Source organism: Rattus norvegicus, chromosome 7 (assembly GCF_021556685.1).
Source record: "Rattus norvegicus strain SHRSP/BbbUtx chromosome 7, alternate assembly SHRSP_T2T, whole genome shotgun sequence".
Taxonomy (NCBI): Eukaryota; Metazoa; Chordata; class Mammalia; order Rodentia; family Muridae; genus Rattus; species Rattus norvegicus.
In genome coordinates, this window is record NC_141540.1 from 129,759,864 (window position 1) to 129,776,522 (window position 16,659).

General features: G+C 50.4%; 2 protein-coding genes across 32 annotated transcripts in view; both read right to left on the reverse strand.

Moving 5' to 3' along the window:
• The window catches only part of Tubgcp6 (tubulin gamma complex component 6), a 21,567-nt gene extending 10,326 nt beyond the window's left edge, over window positions 1-11,241 (reverse strand). For 2 of the 3 annotated variants that reach the window (XR_015624296.1, XM_087558293.1), the window contains exons 1-7: window positions 10,190-11,241; window positions 8,754-8,917; window positions 4,736-4,946; window positions 2,362-2,535; window positions 1,280-1,401; window positions 438-513; window positions 164-273 (exon numbers count right to left, since the gene is read on the reverse strand). Coding sequence is in view for 2 of the 3 variants with exons in the window: in XM_087558293.1 (XP_087414419.1) it covers window positions 164-273; window positions 438-513; window positions 1,280-1,401; window positions 2,362-2,535; window positions 4,736-4,946; window positions 8,754-8,917; window positions 10,190-10,927 (1,595 nt within the window). In the remaining variant the exon portion in view is untranslated. 3 annotated transcript variants of the gene reach the window in all.
• On the reverse strand, window positions 10,848-16,524 carry Hdac10 (histone deacetylase 10). Of its 29 annotated transcripts, none has more exon segments than NM_001414972.1 (20): window positions 11,404-11,564; window positions 11,649-11,808; window positions 11,901-12,083; window positions 12,274-12,352; window positions 12,654-12,710; window positions 12,835-12,926; window positions 13,121-13,205; window positions 13,311-13,563; window positions 13,640-13,704; window positions 13,778-13,884; window positions 14,010-14,099; window positions 14,173-14,232; window positions 14,470-14,535; window positions 14,722-14,848; window positions 15,011-15,079; window positions 15,247-15,351; window positions 15,440-15,537; window positions 15,769-15,865; window positions 16,015-16,149; window positions 16,220-16,483. In NM_001414972.1, coding segments are annotated over 20 exon segments (2,001 nt in total). In that variant the 5' UTR covers window positions 16,279-16,483; the 3' UTR covers window positions 11,404-11,550.
• Between the last annotated feature and the right edge of the window lie 135 nt (window positions 16,525-16,659).

Consider the following 16,659-nt stretch of genomic DNA (forward strand, 5'->3'; position numbering starts at 1 on the left):
GTAGTCTCCTGCCTAGTAGGTCCTTTACCCAGCGTGCTTCCCCAGCACACTCAGTGCATCTTGGATAACAGGAAACTCAGATACATTTGTGGTCTGAGTGCAGCCTTCCTCTATCCACTATAGGGAGAGCAGGTATAGCCAGCACACAGCACTCAGCACCTACCGTGTGTAGGGCTCACAGCTGGTTTTCAACAGGGACAGCAACACAGGATAGTGTTCATTACTGCAGTTATCTAGTGCTTCCTGGTAGAGGTAGGACAGAAGCTTCACCCCCTACAAACAGTGAGAAGAAGCAGGATGGGTACACAGCCACTGTACACTTGGCACACTGCCTGTCTAGGCAACATGGCTAGCAGACCACACCACCACACTCGACAAGAATGCACAACTCAAGGGAGGCCTGCAAGTTCACACTGGAGGAAGGGAGGGGGACTCACAGTGGGGAACACAGCCCTGGGTTCTCCACTGGTCGCCAGGGATACAGTGCCAACACCACAAAGCTCAGCCAAGTACCTGGACACAGAAACTGGATCAGATCAAGTGACAGGAGCTCAGGGTCCCAAGGACCAGATCAGACTGAGCAAGCTAAATGTTCATTTTCCCCCAAGTGACTGGTCTACACAGTCTTTGACAACCACTTGCACCAGATCTTAGCACCCTGCTGGAGCCCTACCCAGCACTGTTTTCTGTGCTGTCCTCCCAGATGGCACTGACACATCCACACTCAATGGGTGGGGCCACCTCCCACCTCATCCTTGACCTGACTCCTTAGCCCCACATTTATGGTACCATCCGACACCTCTGCCTTGGTTACCACCTTGCCTGACTACAATGAGCACCAGTTCCCCTCATGAACCCTCACCCTCTCTACCCCACTGCAGTCTGTGTTTCACATGACACCTCCCCAATTCCTTGCTGCATGCTACGTCTCCTCCCATATTATCTGCCACCAACTTCTCTCAGTGGACAGCGCCTGCCAAGAGACACTATGTCTGGCTGTTACTAATGAGCTCACAAGTGTCAGAGGCTGCCACTGCCTTCCCTCCCCTGCAGCACTATTTAGGCAGAAAGCCTTGGGTCTAGCAAGGCCACTGCTGCAGCAGGCAGTAGACAAATTCATTACATGGCGCATAGTGACCAGCTGTGCATGAAGTGTTCAGACAACCAAGGACTATTCTTCTGGGCCCTCCTTGACAGGGAGCAGAGCTGTCTCTTCACTGCCCTGAAAGCCCCACATCTGCTCCTGAGGCTCATGCAAGGCCACTGGGCTAAGATTCACCTGAGCTGCCGGCCTAGCTTCTTGAAGAGAAAGCCAATGGTGAGGAGACTTAGGGTAGGTGGAGTGGAGAGAACACAGGCGCGGTAATACTGCAAGTACCTCCTGAGGCCGCTGGTGAAGGCCTGTGGGAAGGAAGAGGAGAAGGGCAGCTGGGACACGGAGGCTATCATCGACTCAGGGTTTGGAAGGACACAGTCAAACTGGAAACAGAACTGTGCTTCTAGGCCGTAGCCTGGTGGCCCCATTTTCCAAGTAGTGGGAATTTATAGCTTAAGCCCACCTGAGAGAAAGATGCTTTACTGAAAGACATAGGTTACGGTTAGGAATCTGCCACAAATACAGCTTTGCCCTGCTGCATCACAGAGACAGAGTCGCCCCAGAACAAATCCTGCCCATCCACCTTGGCCTGTCTTGCCTACATGCCAGGAAACCAGGAACCACAGCCTCACCTGCCATGGATTCCCTTAAACCCATTCTATACCATCTGCAGCCTCTGTTCTTTTGCCATGCACCTCCTAATATGTTCCTGAATTCTGATGTGGGGTAGTCCCTCCCCCCTGCAGCTACTGACTTCCGCACATCAGAGCTTGTAGGGACAGCTCCTCCTAAGCTTCACCCTGCACCGCCACCCCACAGCTCCCCATGTTTCTGCACAACACTCTGCAAATCTGAATACCTGTCCTCACCTGCCCAGGCTGCCCAGATGCTCTAAGAGTCTACCAGCACACAAGCCAGCTGCAAGTCTTTCAATAAACAGAAAGTCCTAGGTACCTCAAGAATCAACTTATTAAAACAGGAGATCACTTTGCTGCACACCGTACAAGACACTAGGGCCTATGCAGAGCAGGTAGCTTTGATCTGGCTTACCCACCTCATAGCACTTGGTCCTTGCCCTCAAATTCCCTAACTGTTCACACCTGCCTCCCTCTGCCTTTGCTTAAACACAACTTACACAAGGTTAACAGATGAGGTTAGACAATCTCAAGTCACCCAACTTCTTTAGATTTGGACTCAGAGGTTCTGAACCCCTAATCTGAACCCGTGATTCTTTTGTGAAGGTACACGGTTCTCCAGAGGCATACCTGGAACACGAGGCCCCTGCTGCACAAGGAGCCTACCACAGGCTGCAGAGAGAAGTGGCTCAGGCGTGTATAACAGGTCCCATACTCCGCCACCTCTGAAAGGATGCTGCTGATGCTTTCAGGAGATGCACCTGACACGTGCACGCCCGGCTCCACTACAAAAGCTTGAGTCGGCTATGGAGGCAGAGGGAGGAGTTTGAGGACAGACACCAAGACCCTACTGTGGTGCCATCTCTTTCTACCCATGTTCCCACCTCCCACACAAAATTCCCAAATTTCCCCCAAGTTCAAGACACACAAACAGAAACCAAAACGCAAGCCAAGGGGCTGGAGCGATGGCTCAGCAGTAAGAGAACATCCCGGGGAGGACCTGAGTTCGGTTCCCAGTACGAACACTGGGCAGTTCATAGTCACCTTTAAGCTCTGCTCAGGGAATCTGACACCTTCTTCTGGTCTCCCCAGGCACCTGCACTCATGCACACATACTGACAAACACACAACCTAGGTACATGCTTTTAATCCCAGCATTCGGAGGCAGAAGGAGGCAGATCTGACATGGAAGCCAGTCAGCCTGGTTTACAAAGTAAGTTCTAGGACAGCTAATGATTCCTAGAGAAACCCTGTCTCAAAAAAAAGGGGGGGGGGGGGGGGGGGAAGGGGAGGGAGAGGGAGAGAGAGAGAGAGAGAGACAGACAGACAGACAGACAGGGAGACAGACAGAGACAGAGAGACAGTTCCAGAACCTGAGTTAAGTTCCAAGCACCAACATTATGTGGCTGATAACTGCCTACAACTCTAGTTCTAGAGGACCCTATACCCTCTTCTGGTCTCCATATACTGTGTTCACGTGCACAAACCTACACCCAGATACAGACATATACACATAATTTTTAAAATAAAGAAAAAAAAGAAACACACATGGACAGCTTTCTTGGAAGATGCCTGCTAAACCTGAGGTACTGGCTCCACAGATCGTTGTCCAAAAAAACTCTCTGTGTAGACCAGGCTGGCCGTGAACTCATAGACATCTGTGTCTGCCTCCTGAGTGCTGGGATTAAAAGGTGTGTACCAACATGCTAGGCTGGTAAACTAACTTTAACTGCTGAGCCATCCTGCCTCTCCCCTCCACGTTATTGTCACTTGTTTGTTTGATTTTGTTTTGTTTGAGAGTCTCACTGTGTAACTCTGTACGGCCTGAACTCACTCTGCAGACCAGGCTGACCTTGAACTCTCAGAGATATGCCTGCCTCTGCCTCTGAGTAATGGACTCTAGGCATTTTTATGTGAGTTCTCCTTGATTGAGGATTAAAACTCAGGCTCTCATCACTTCACTATGCCATCTCCCAGGACTACTTTTGGTCTGAGAGACTTTTATGCAGCTGGTCAGAACTATGTAGACAAAAGAGAACCCTGATCTTCCTGTCCCCGCACCCAAGGTGGTGGGATTAAATTGTGTGCCACCACACCCACCTCAAATTCTCAGTAGGGACGGCATGCTCACTGAACAGAGGAGAGGAAAATCTTCAGAAAGAAGAGGCAAAGGATCAGAACTTCAAAACCAGCCTAGGCAAACCTTCCCTCAGTAAACCAACAATCACATAAAAGTAAAGGGGCAGAAGGCATCGGGGAGTCTTAAGTTTCTTTCTTTTTTTTTTTTAAGATTTATTTATTTATTATAGAAGTGCACTGTAGCTGTTTTTAGCTACACACCAGACACACCAGAAGAGGGCATCAGATCCCATTACAGATGGTTGTGAGCCACCATGTGGTTGCTGGGAATTGAACTCAGGGCCTCTGGAAGAGCAATCAGTGCTCTTAACCACTGAGTCATCTCTCCAACCTTTAAATCTCTTTTCTTTTTGAGACAAGATTTCACTCTGTAGCCTAGGCTGACCTCAAAGTTGCTATGCCCCTGCCTCTGCCTCCCAAATGCTGGGATTTCAGGTATGAGCCATCATCCTCAACTAGGATGACTTTTCCAGTAAGTGGTGTAGTACAACTGGACACAGGCACAGAACAAATGTGAACTCTCTCATCCCAGGATGCAAGTGGGAATACATGGAAAACTTTTTTATCTCCCTGATCATGATAAGTTCTTTTGTTCAATAATATAAAGGACATCATTAAGTCAACTCTTAAAATCTAAACAGAATTTCTGTTTTGTTTTCTAATACTGGGGATTGAGCCCAGGGCCTCTCACATTCTTGGCAAGAATTCTAACACCAATTGGCCTGCCCAGTCTAACCTGTGGCTCTTTAATCAGCCCCACAGAGCAGCCTTCTCTGGCACTCATGGCACTGCATCTCCAGCTGAGCGTGCCTGGGGAGGCTGTCCCACAGAGCGCTGGTCTCAGATAGCCCCGAACCCTCCTCACCTGACAGAGGGAAAATGTAGCAGAGACAACACCCAGCAGAACGTTCAGTGAGTCTTTCACCAGCTCGCTTTCCTCCACCAGCACAGGCCTTGGGGTCTGGAGGAGGCCCCCACTGAGGGCCTGTAGTTCTCCATGACAGAGCCTGCAGAACCTGTCAAAGGCATCCCTTCCTGCCTCAGTGAGGTAGGGCTCCTCTCGGTGACCAGGGGGACTGTTGAGGAAGACAGAAGAGAAAGAGGTGAACAGATTGGATGGCATGGTGTGCTTTCCCCAGGCTGCAACTGAGTTTCTCAGGCAAATGCCCTGAGGTCCCCAAAGCAGCACCCAATCGTGATCGACAGAGACAGGTTCATACAGAGTGCATTCTTCTTGTGTGCTGCTTGTGTATGTGTGCTATATGTATGTTTTATTTTAGTGTGTGTGGGGGGGGAGGAGGGTAATGTGTGTTTTGCTTTGCATGTATGTTTGTGTATCACACGCATGCCTAGTGAGGCCAAAGGAGGGTGTTAGATCCCCTGGAACTAGAATTATAAATGGTTGTGAACCACCTTGTGGGTGCTAGGAATTGAACCCAGGTCCTCTACAAGAACAAGTACTCTTACTTGCTAAGCCAACTCTCCAGCCCCATTGTTTTATTTATTTTATGTGTATGAGTGTTTTGCCTGCATGTCTGTGTACCATATGCATGCAGTCCCTACAGAGGCCAGAAGAGGGTATCAGATCCCCTGGAATTAAAGTTACAGATAGCCGGGCAAGGCCAGCCTAGTCTAAAGAATGAATTACAGGCCAGTCAGGGCTACACAGAAAAACCGGTCTCAAAACAAAACAAAAAATGTACATGCTAACTTAAAATTAAAAAAATAAAAAAAATTGGGGGGTTGGGGATTTGGCTCAGTGGTAGAGCGCTTGCCTAGCAACCGCAAGGCCCTGGGTTCGGTCCCCAGCTCTGAAAAAAAGAAGGAAAAAAAAAAAAAATTGGGGCTGGAGAGGTGGCTCAGCAGTAAGAGCACTGGTTAGTCTTCCAGAGCATCTGGGTTCAATTCCCAGCACCTGTGTGGTAGCTCACATCTGTCTGTAAGTCCTGTTCCACCGGAGCCATCCAACACTCTCACACTGACATACATGCAGGCAAAACACCCATACACCGAAAACAAAAACATAATTTTAAATTTTTATTTATTTATTTTATGTGCATGAGTGCACTGTAGCTGTCTTCAGACACACCAGAAGAGGACATCGGACCCCACTACATACAGATGGTTGTGAGCCACCATGTGGTTGCTGAAAATTGAACTCAAGACCTCTAGAAGAGCAGTCAGTGCTCTTAACTGCCAAGTCTTACACAATATATAGTTAATTAAAAATATATTTTTAAAAAATCAAGGGCTGGGCTGGAGAGATGGCTCAGTGGTTAAGAGCACTGACTGCTCTTCCAGAGGTCCTGAGTTCAAATCCCAGCAACCACATGGTGGCTCACAACTATCTGTAGTGGGATCTGATGTCCTCTTCTGGTGTGTCTGAAGACAGCTACAGTGCACTTATATAATAAATAAATAACTCTTTAAAAAAACAAATCAAGGACACTAGTACATATCCAGGCCTGGTGGTACTACTCAAAAGACTAAGGCAGAAAGATCTGTGGTGGAACTGATTCCTCACGGAGTAACCCAGTCATTAGACATCATGAAGCCTGGGCTAGGGTGAGCTGCACAGTGAGACTTTGTCCTACACAACAAACTGCCCATGGAAAACCTGTTTAACAGGTCTACGATGCTTTGGACCCAACGAAGGCATTACTCCAGTATTTCCTACCACCACCAGTTTCTTGATTCTTTTTAAAATTTCTTTTTATTTTATACATGGATGCTTCAGCACATGCATGCCTCATACCCTCAGAAGCCAGAAGAGGGCATCAGATCCCCTTCTGACATTTGTACAGTTAGCTGTCATATAGGTGTTGGGAATTGAACCTGGATGTGAAGAGCAGCCAGTGTTCTTAACCACTGAGCCATCTCTCCAGCCCCATTTCTTGGTTTCTTTTTCCTTTCCTTTTTTGTTTTGTTTTGTTGCTGTTAGATTTGTTTGTTTGTTTGTTTGAAGACAGAGTTTCTCTGTGTAGCCCTGGCTGTCTTAGAACTCACTCTATAAAGACCTTGTTTCAAGCTCAGAGATTTGCCTGCCTCTGCCTCCTGCTTGCTGGAATTAAAGGTGTGCATCACCACTACCTGATCCCTTTTTAAATTTACTTATTCCTGTGCGTGCGTGCGTGCGTGCGTGTGTGTGTGTGTGTGTGTGTGTGTTTATGTGCTGCCTATGTATGGAGGATCCCATGGAGCAGACTAAGGCATTTGATCCTTTTGATCCTCTAGAACTGGGGTTAGAGAGGACTGTGAGGTACCATGTGGGTGCTGGAAACTGGGTCCTCTGGAAGAGCATCCAGTTCTCTTAACCTCTGAGCCATCTCCCCAGCCCAGTGTTCTTCATCTTAAGACCCTCCATTAGGGGCTGGAGAGATGGCTCAGCAGTTAAGAGCACCCGACTACTCTTCCAGAGGTCCTGAGTTCAAATCCCAACAACCACATGGTGGCTCACAACCATCTGTAAAGTGAACCGATGCCCTCTTCTGGTGTATCTGAGACAGCTACAGTATACTTATATATATATATATAAAAAAAAAAAAGACCCTCCGTTAGAACTCCTCAAATGTCAGGGGCAGTGATGCCTATGTATAGTACCAGCTACCTGAGAGGCTGAGGTAGGAAGAATCCTTTAGCTCAGGATTTTGAGGCTAGCTTGAGCAACACAGCAAGACCCTGTTTCAAAGTACACTTTTGGAACGTAGTCTTCCTTGCAGGAAACACTGCCGGAGTACTTTGGAGAACACCAAAAGGATGGAGTGTCTTCACAATGGAAGACAAATGAGCTGGTAGGTGACCATGCCTCCCAAACAATGACCCAGAAGAGTTACAGATGAGTAATACCATAAATATTTATAAATGAAAGGAACAGGCTGTAAGGTCAGTTTCTCAACATGTAAGGGATTGGTAGATAGGAGGAACATTTGCTTTATACAAACAAGACAGAACTAGAACCCTGCTGTGAAATTACAGGACAGAGAGGGCTCTGAAACCATCAGCACCATTTAAGCTACAAAGCATGGAGCTGGCCATCCCATGAGGGAACAAATGACCAGACTTAGGAAAGTTCCTCACATAGGGGCAGTGCCCTACACAAAAAAGCTTTATCACTCCCCAACCATGTGAGCCTCTCAGAGACCCTGTAGGGCACCAGAGGCTACATCAGATGGCACATGACTTCTCTAGCCCTGACTTTTTTTTTTTTTCTTTTTTCTTTTTTTCAGAGCTGGGGACCGAACCCAGGGTCTTGCGCTTGCTAGGCAAGCGCTCTACCACTGAGCTAAATCCCCAACCCCCCTAGCCCTGACTTTTACCTCAGTGCTTCTCATCTGTTTTCCCAGTAAAGGGTGTGAACAAATGTCTGTGAAGTACACATCCTCAATTCTCATTCTGGGTGTTTTCAAGGGTACCAACTCAGGCCATGAGAGGAACTAAGACAGAGACCCCATCTCCAGGCAGATACTGCAGAGTATGTAGCTCCAGGCTCAGTCAATGTCAGTCACTAAGGGAAAGGCTGCCATGGCTGATGCTTCTACCAGCAGAAGGTCCCACACCCACTGCTTCCACTCATGAATAGGTTTCTTGGAGCATTTTCCAGGCATTGACCACATAGCTTACTAGCTGCTCTAGGACACCTGTCTAACAGTCCTGGTGAAAAGAAAGACTGAGTAAGTATGAACTGCAGAGGTAACTCCCAGAGTGATCCACTGAGGTGATGGATGGATGTGTTCGCTCACGGATAAGATTGTACACTAGCTTACCTGAAATGTCAGCCTCTTAATCTCAACACTGCTATTTCTACAAACAACCGCCCGGGGTTCCAAGTTGCTGATATGGGCCAAAGGCACAGTGCATTTAAAGGCAAAGGAAAGGTCACATACCATCCAATACGCTCCCAGCACCTCCGCTTGCTGGCTTCATAAGTGAGCACAGCTTCCCAGAGGTCCAAATCCGGGGTCATGCTTGGTTCAGACTGGGAGTCGGGAGTTAAGTTGGAAGCTGATTGGAAACCTTCATCTTCCCACTGATCCACAATCTGTGGGACCTGAAGACCAGAGAAAAGTAATTCACTATCCATCTCCTTCTGTATGCATCTATTAAGTGTGAAAGAACACTCTAGAACTTTATCCACATCCATTTATTCCCTAGAGGGGCAGACCTGGCAAAGTAGTCTATTTTTCCTCAAGTTCCTATGCATTCCATAATGCACCCCTCCACAATACATCACATAAAGAATTAATATAGAGTTGGGGATTTAGCTCGGTGGTAGAGCGCTTGACTAGCAAGCGCAAGGCCCTGGGTTCGGTCCCCAGCTCCAAAAAAAAGAAAAAAGAAAAAAAAAAAAGAATTAATATAATCTGCTATCAATTTCTAGGCGGGTGTGGTGGTACTGAGGTTGCAGTAGAATTGAGTCTGGAACCAGACTGGGTTGCACAGAGTGATCTACCTCAAAACACAAAGTATTAATTTTATATTTAACATATAGCATGGCCTCAGCTTAGGGAAAAGAATCGTATGGAAACTCGAGCACCCTGGAGCTGAGACAGGAGGATCGCCATGTGTTTTGAGGCCAGCATGAGCTACACCGAAACCCTGTCCCTACCCGCCCCAACCCCTCAGTACTCAGGAGAAAAAGAAAAGTATACTAAACCTAGAGAAATTTATGTACACCAAGATTCTGCTGTACCACCATTTAAACTTGGAAATAAATATTTCATTAAAAAATAGAAATAATAACTGAGGGCCGGACTTGGTGCTTTAATCTCAGCATTCAGGAAGCAGAGGCTGGAAGAGCTCTGTGAGTTCGAGGCCAAACTAGTCTACAAAGCGAATCCAGGACAGTCAGGGCTGTTACACAGAGAAACCCTGTCTCGAGAAATCAAAATAAAATAAAGTAATAAAATACAAGTGACAACAACAATTTACTCAGTGGCTTGGGAGTGGTGTGGGGAAACCCATGGTGCAAGTGAGGAAGTATACAAAAAAGCATGCATGCCAGGCCTATCTGAAATGTGGCTTCTACAACTGAAGAATAGACTTCACTTCATTTTAACTAATCTGATTGTTTAACTAACAGCACTAGAGAAGCGACTTAACAAGCTCTTGAGGAAAAAAGATGGAAAAGTTGTGTTTTGCTTTTCTGCCTGCAGGCAAACAGCAAACACTTCCCTGTGTAAGAGGATGCCTGGAAGTCCTCCGGAACACCTCTACCTCATGACGGTCAAATTACCTGATGCTTGGACAGGAGCTTGCCGGCATTACCAGGTAAAAGTATTTTCCAAACCTCTAGGGATACTGAAGGGAAAAGAAATACTACCTTGATGGCCAGTCCAGAGAAGTCGGCGCTGTCTGGCACAGGGGGCAGGTCCAGTCGCACATCCATGTCATATGTGCGGCTATGCACAAGTGCACCGAAGAGAGAGACCCTAGTGTCTCTCTCAAACCTGTCACCACAAGAGTCACCAGTTGAGAAGAGCCCAACGGTGGTCAGGCCAGTGCCTGGGGCAGCCTCCATCACCTGAAGGGCTTCCTGGACCATGTTATGACACAAATTCTCCTCCCCAGAGATGAGTGACCGAACGTCCATTTCAAACACACTCAAGTCATAGCAATCGTAGCCGCTGTATGGTATGTTCCGGCCTGCGTGCTTGTTATTAAAGAAGTAATCCCGTTTCCTGCGCAGCACTTGAGGGGGGCCACTTCCTGCCAGCTGAACTAAGAGGTCCAACACTGATCCCACTTCCACAAAAGGACAGTCAGGGGCTGTTTCAAGTTTCTCTACAAGCTCCTCCAAACGGTCAGCCTCTGGCCCCAAGCCCCCGACCCTCAAATCGAAGGACAGCATGAGGACCTTGTTTTTCACAGGGAGCTTCGAGTCAGGCTGCCGCTGATGGGTGTCCTCTTGAAAAAGATTTGCGAAAAGAGCATTGTAGGCTACCCTTTTAAGACTCAGCTTTGCCTTTTTCCTGTTCACGCTGCGCTGGCCGGGGCGAGCCTGGGCAGCAGGTAAGAGAGCCTCACAGAGGTCATCGAACAGCTGGGTGATGCTGGCCATATTTACTCTCTTTTCAGCCCTGTACCCCTGACTGGGAAACTTTGCACATAGGAGTCACTTCATGCTCTCAAAGGCCAGAGCGACCGCAGGTGGGCCAGGGCCAAAAAGCCGACCGCTTCACACCCGGGAACTGTGCATCTCCGTCTCGGGTTTCGCAGTGCAAGAGGCCACACGCCGCGTCCTCCCAACCCTCAGCCGCCACCCGGCGCTCGTCCTCGGGTCTCCTGAACCATGACAAGTCTACCAACCGAATGCGTGGGTCCCATGACCTGCCTGCAAGCCCAGGACGCCAGAACTGGGACTCCCGCCGCTCTGGCGTCACACTTAGGCGACGGCAGACAACACCAAGAGACGCACCGGAAGTGCGTCATCATAGGCGGTCGTTGGAGGGGCGGGGCCGCTGCCTCAGTTTTCATAACTAGAGCTAAACCGCTCAGATAATTTGCCAAAAGTAAACTCAGTAAAGGAGGCAGAGGTGTGTTCTGTTTAGCCGATGTTTATTGTTCTGGAGGTAGGAAGCTGGGCCACAGACGGGACGTAGGTCTCGGGCCATGGGCGCCAGAGTGTGCTCTTCAACTAGGAATCGCCCTCTTTGGCCGATTTCAAGCGACTGGCGATCACGGTTATGGTGGAGGAGCTGGAAAAGCACAATTGGCTCGTCGGTGAAGCTGGCTCCACGTATTCTAAAATAGGGCCACGCCCTCGCCCCTATGTGCCTCACCAGCCACCTGCAGCAACTTCCACCGAGGCTCCAGCTGAGCTTTTAGAAACATAAGGGCCTGGATCTCCTCTGGAGATGCCATCGAGAAAGGGCCCAGACTGGGAGGTGTTTCTCCATGCAATACCTGTGCCAGGGTTCTTGCAAGCTGGAGTATGGATTCCTGGCTCAGGGATAGTAGGGTTTGGGGGACAATGAGACAACTGTTTCTGTCCACTTCCCACCCATACCACGTATCCACCCTACCCAGTTTACCTCTTCCACTAAAGCTAGAATTCGGCCCCCTACTGGGCTCCGAAGCATTGCAGCCAAGAGAGCAGCTTGGGCATTCTGCAGGCCATGGGCGGGCCCCAGGGCCATCAACACCATGTCAGGCTGGAAGCCATAGGCTAAGGGCAGTACCAGACCCAAGATGAAGCTCAGAAACCCTCCAGTTGTCTGTAGGGACAACAGCAGAGCCTCAGATTCTCATCTAGAGGACACTGCTGTTGGCTCCTGTCACCCCCCCTCCCCAACCTCAGGGACCCTGGGTTGTAAACAGAAGCCCCCAGAAAGATGGGGGCGCTTTGAGGGGTTGCGGGGCTTGGGGGGTATCGAGAACCTGTTCAACCACGACACAGCCACTCACCTGTGGCAGTGGAGTGGAGAAGTGGAACATGGACCAGATGTCTGCCTCCTTGCCCCGGATGCTGAGCCACAGAATTCTCCTTATCAGAAGAAAACACCATGGACATGTACACATGCATGAGACCCTGCTCACCCTTCCCAGAGCTTAACAACAAAGGACAAAGGGGAGCTTGGGGCCCGGCTGGGGGAGGGGGTGCGTAAGTGACTGTCAACCTGTTATGGCACTGCTTTCTGGGGCACCCACTCTCAAACTGCATCTATGGAAAGCCCCCTCCGCATTGTGAACTGCAGTGTCCTCACCCAACAGTAACCCTGGATTCCCAGTCACATGCCCGCTACCTATTCATCCACAAGTGAGATGTGTAAGCTACAGAATCATACCCATTGCCTGCAAGGTCCAGGGGTCGATCCAGTTGTCCCAGGGCCACACAGAGAAGCCTAAGAAGTTGACCCAGGATAGGCTGGGCTCACATTGTCCAGTATCCATTCAAGGGCCCTCCCTATGCCATTTGTGGGTACCCCCCATGTCCTTGGGGACTCAAGTCAACCAAGAAAAGTTTACCTCTGACCTCTATGGGCTACACATCGCTGAATGAGCACACCCAAAGTTGCTGCTGTGGCAAGGGCAGTTGTGGTTGCTATAGCACTTCTTATCTATCGAATTGACAACAGACAGGGGACCAAGAGGCTAGCACACATGCCCTCTTTGGAGCGCTTTCAGGAACCAATGCCAACTCCCAGACCTTAGGTTAAACCCATTTACGCTTTGTTGCAATCTTTTCCAAATGGCTGCTACTGACTGCCTTTCCCTACACTACAAGGTCAAATCGCACCCCAGGCAACCCTACCTGCCCATCCAGGATTCCATCTAAGAGGCACAGACTCTTCCCCAGTGCGGCAAGATCGTCGTCCTGAAACTGGGACTTGTGAAGCCTATGATGGGCAGGCCAGAGGGATACGTGGAAACCAAATTATCATTGTATAAGTGACACAGGTGCAAGGCATAGAGAGCCCCATTCCCCGATCCACTCTCCTCACCTGGCCCATGCCTCGGTCTCCTCCCTCAAGGCTGACCCTTCTTGATGGAGCACTCCAGGAGGTAAGTCCAGGGCAGCACCTGACACAGCCAAGGCAACAGCTGTGCAGATTGGGGGCGTAGGGCGGTGGCACGGTCTGTCCAGGCAGGGGCTCAGTGAATCCTCTGCTACTGTACATGTGGAACTGTCAGCAAGCACAGGCAGAGAGCTCCCTTCAGGAGAGTGGGTGCTGGAACTCAGAACTGGGGCCACGTCTAAACAATTCAGAGTCACAGTCACTGCAGGGAAGCCCAGGGTAGAGTCACCAACCCAGGTCCAGGCCATACTGACTTTGTTGGAGGCTTGTCCAGTGAGGGGTCTGGGCTGTCCGAACACTCTGGATAGACTCCAGGGCACTATGGGAAGAAGTGGAGTTGTAAGCCTGACTCCCCTCTCAGCCCTCCCCCACTGGCCCCTCAGCCTTCAAACCTCTGACATGGCACCATGAGCCCAGGAAGGGGAGGTGTGGGGTCACCAAGCAATGTCTGCACCATCATGCACACTGACTGTGCTAGGGACTCTAAGTGGTATCCACCCTAGGAAGAGAGTTGAAATAGGACAGTGGAGGGATGTCACTAGTGTGAATGGCTGTACCAGGCAGAACCTTGACTGACCCTCTCACATCTGGTGCCCTCCCCTCCCCTGGCCCTTGAGCAGTTACCTCCAACACAGCACAAATCCGGCCACCAGCCAGCACCTGTAGCAGCTGTGTAAGATGGGCAAAGCACTCAGGGGTGGCCTGCATCTGCCCCTGAAACACAGTAGGTATGATAAGGATCTGGGCCCAGGACCTTCCATTATCCCCAGCCAGGCCACGTTCTCACCTCAGGGTCCCCAATAGCAGAGTCGAATCCAGCTGACACCAGCACCAGCTCAGGGTCAAACTATAGGCAGGATCCAGTGGAAAGAAGCCAAAAAGAGCAGTAGCTCAGGTGAAGGGGAGGTCCGATCGCTACCCATTCACATAATGTCAGACTTTCTGAGGCACCTTCCCTACCCCCATATGTCTATTCATACCATACACTGATGGGATGGCTTTTAACTCTCCTGCCTTCACAGTGAGACTCAGGGTAAGCCTAGGGTCTCTTGCCCTGGGGGGGGGGCACCCACCACACAGTCACCTCAAAGGCCAACGGGAGCAGCACATGCAGGAAGGCAGCCAAATAGTCAGCATTTCCCATCCCAACCTGCAGCAAAAGCAAATCAGGCATCAGAGGACCAGCCCTACAAATGAGGACTTCAGGGTCTTTGCCCCTGAGATCCAAACTCTGGGGAGACTCTTGCAGAATACCCCAGGTGACATTCACAATCCCCCTGGAGCTAGGGAGCAGCTAGCTAGACTGGACGGAGGACGGGGAAGGGGGACTTGGTACCTGGTTCCAGGGCAAATTGACAGTGAAACCTTGGCCCCGCCCTCGGCCAACTGTGTCTGCATCAGACTCTGGGAGGAACGGCCAGAAGTTTCCATGCTCATAGCGGTGCCAGGAGAAATAAAGGACACTGTAGACAACTGGCCAGGTCAGAAGTGAGGTCCCTTAGCAACCCCACAGCTTCTCAAAGAACCCTGATTCTTAACACACATACCCCCAGTCTCACCACTTGAATTTCATCCCCAAAGTGGTGTGTTGCAGACAAGGGGCTGTGTCCACACCCCCAGCTCACCTGGGGTCATCCTCAAAGATATACTGGATGCCCTGGCCATGGTGGACATCCCAGTCGACAATGAGAATCCTAAATTCAGACAATGCTGGAGATTACTGAAAGTAACCACCTTTCCACCTTTAGGCCAGGAGCCCAGCCAGGAGTAGGGGGACCTAGGTGGGATCTCTTGACCACCAACTCCACCTCTGGCTCTTTAGCTTGGGTCCCCCACACTTGCAGCTCAGGCTCGGACACACCTCTGCAGCCCGTATTTCTGCTTGGCATGTCTGGCTGCTATAGCCACGTTGTTGAACACACAGAAGCCATTGGCAGCCGCCCTCTGACTATGGTGCCCTGGAGGCCTGGGGTGTAAGAGGAGGGCATGTCAGAGTCATTCTGTCCCCTCACAGGGTCACACACAGACAGCCAAGGGAGGATGGCGGTTCTCACCTCACCAGGGCAACGCCATTGTGCACAGCTCCTGTTAGCACAGCATCCACCAGCCGCAGTGCAGCCCCCGCTGCCAGCCTTGCACAGTGAAAAGTATCCTGTGGATCAGAGTGCAATTTAGCCTGCTACCCGACCTGCTTGTCCCAGGTTGCAGGCTTCCCACTGCTAAGCAGACAGAGCTGGGACAGTGGCAAGCAAAAACACGGCAGGGTATAGTCATAAAGCATGAACAAGAAGACACCGGCAGGTGGGCAGATTTGAGTGTGAATACACCTAGGCAGGCATACGGACATAAATCTGGGTGAATGGGTGTGTATGCTGCCTCGCACCGGGTGGAAGTAGACAGCATCATACTGCTTAGACAGTGTGTGGAGCTCCTCTTTGTCCAGGGTCTGGGTCTTCTGCACCAGGGCTATATATTCTGGGCTGCGGATCAGCAGGACAGGAAGGAAAGAGCAGAGATTCCTGATGGGAGTGCCCATCCAGTACTCCCTTTTAGCCCACACCACGGTGAACCCAAGGGATGCTAGCGGGGCTATAACAGGATCAGGTCGCTAGACCTGTCATAGTCTGACCTGTGCACCAGTCCCAACTCTTCCTCTGATGCCTCACAAACTGACAAACACTGGCACCTTTCTTCCAGGCCACGCTGCCGCAGGCCATCCAAGGCAGCTGTCAGGCGCTCTGGGCACTCAATTTCGCACTCAGGGCTGGAACAAACAAGGATCTCAGTGTTCAGAGTTCCCTCCCAGCCCCCTACTTCTGTCTAGACACACTTACTCATCCCAGAGCAGTCGGGTGGCTGTCATGTCCTCGTGGTACACAAGTGCTGTGCCCATGGCCACTTTGATCCGCTCTAACTCAACACGCCCTCTGCCGGCAGGTGGTTGCACTGCCCACTCTCACTTAACAGTATGCACGTAAACAGCCCTCGCTTGGGACAGAGCCGGGTAGTGGACACTGGACCTGGGCAAGAGGGAACCACCCCAAGACCAGGTCCCGGCTCAAGCCCGCCCGATAGTCAGAAGCTAACCGCTGGAAACTGAGCTAAGCGTGGCTCCAAACGCCTAACTTCCGGCTTCCTCTTTTACAGGCTCCGTCCCGCCCCCAGGCGAGATTAGGGTGGAGTAAAGCAGAAGGCTGAGCTTCGCTAGGATTTCGCCCTCGTCTCTGGATCTGGTATCTCTCTCAGGGGCTTCAGCTGCTGTGCCACCGCCAAC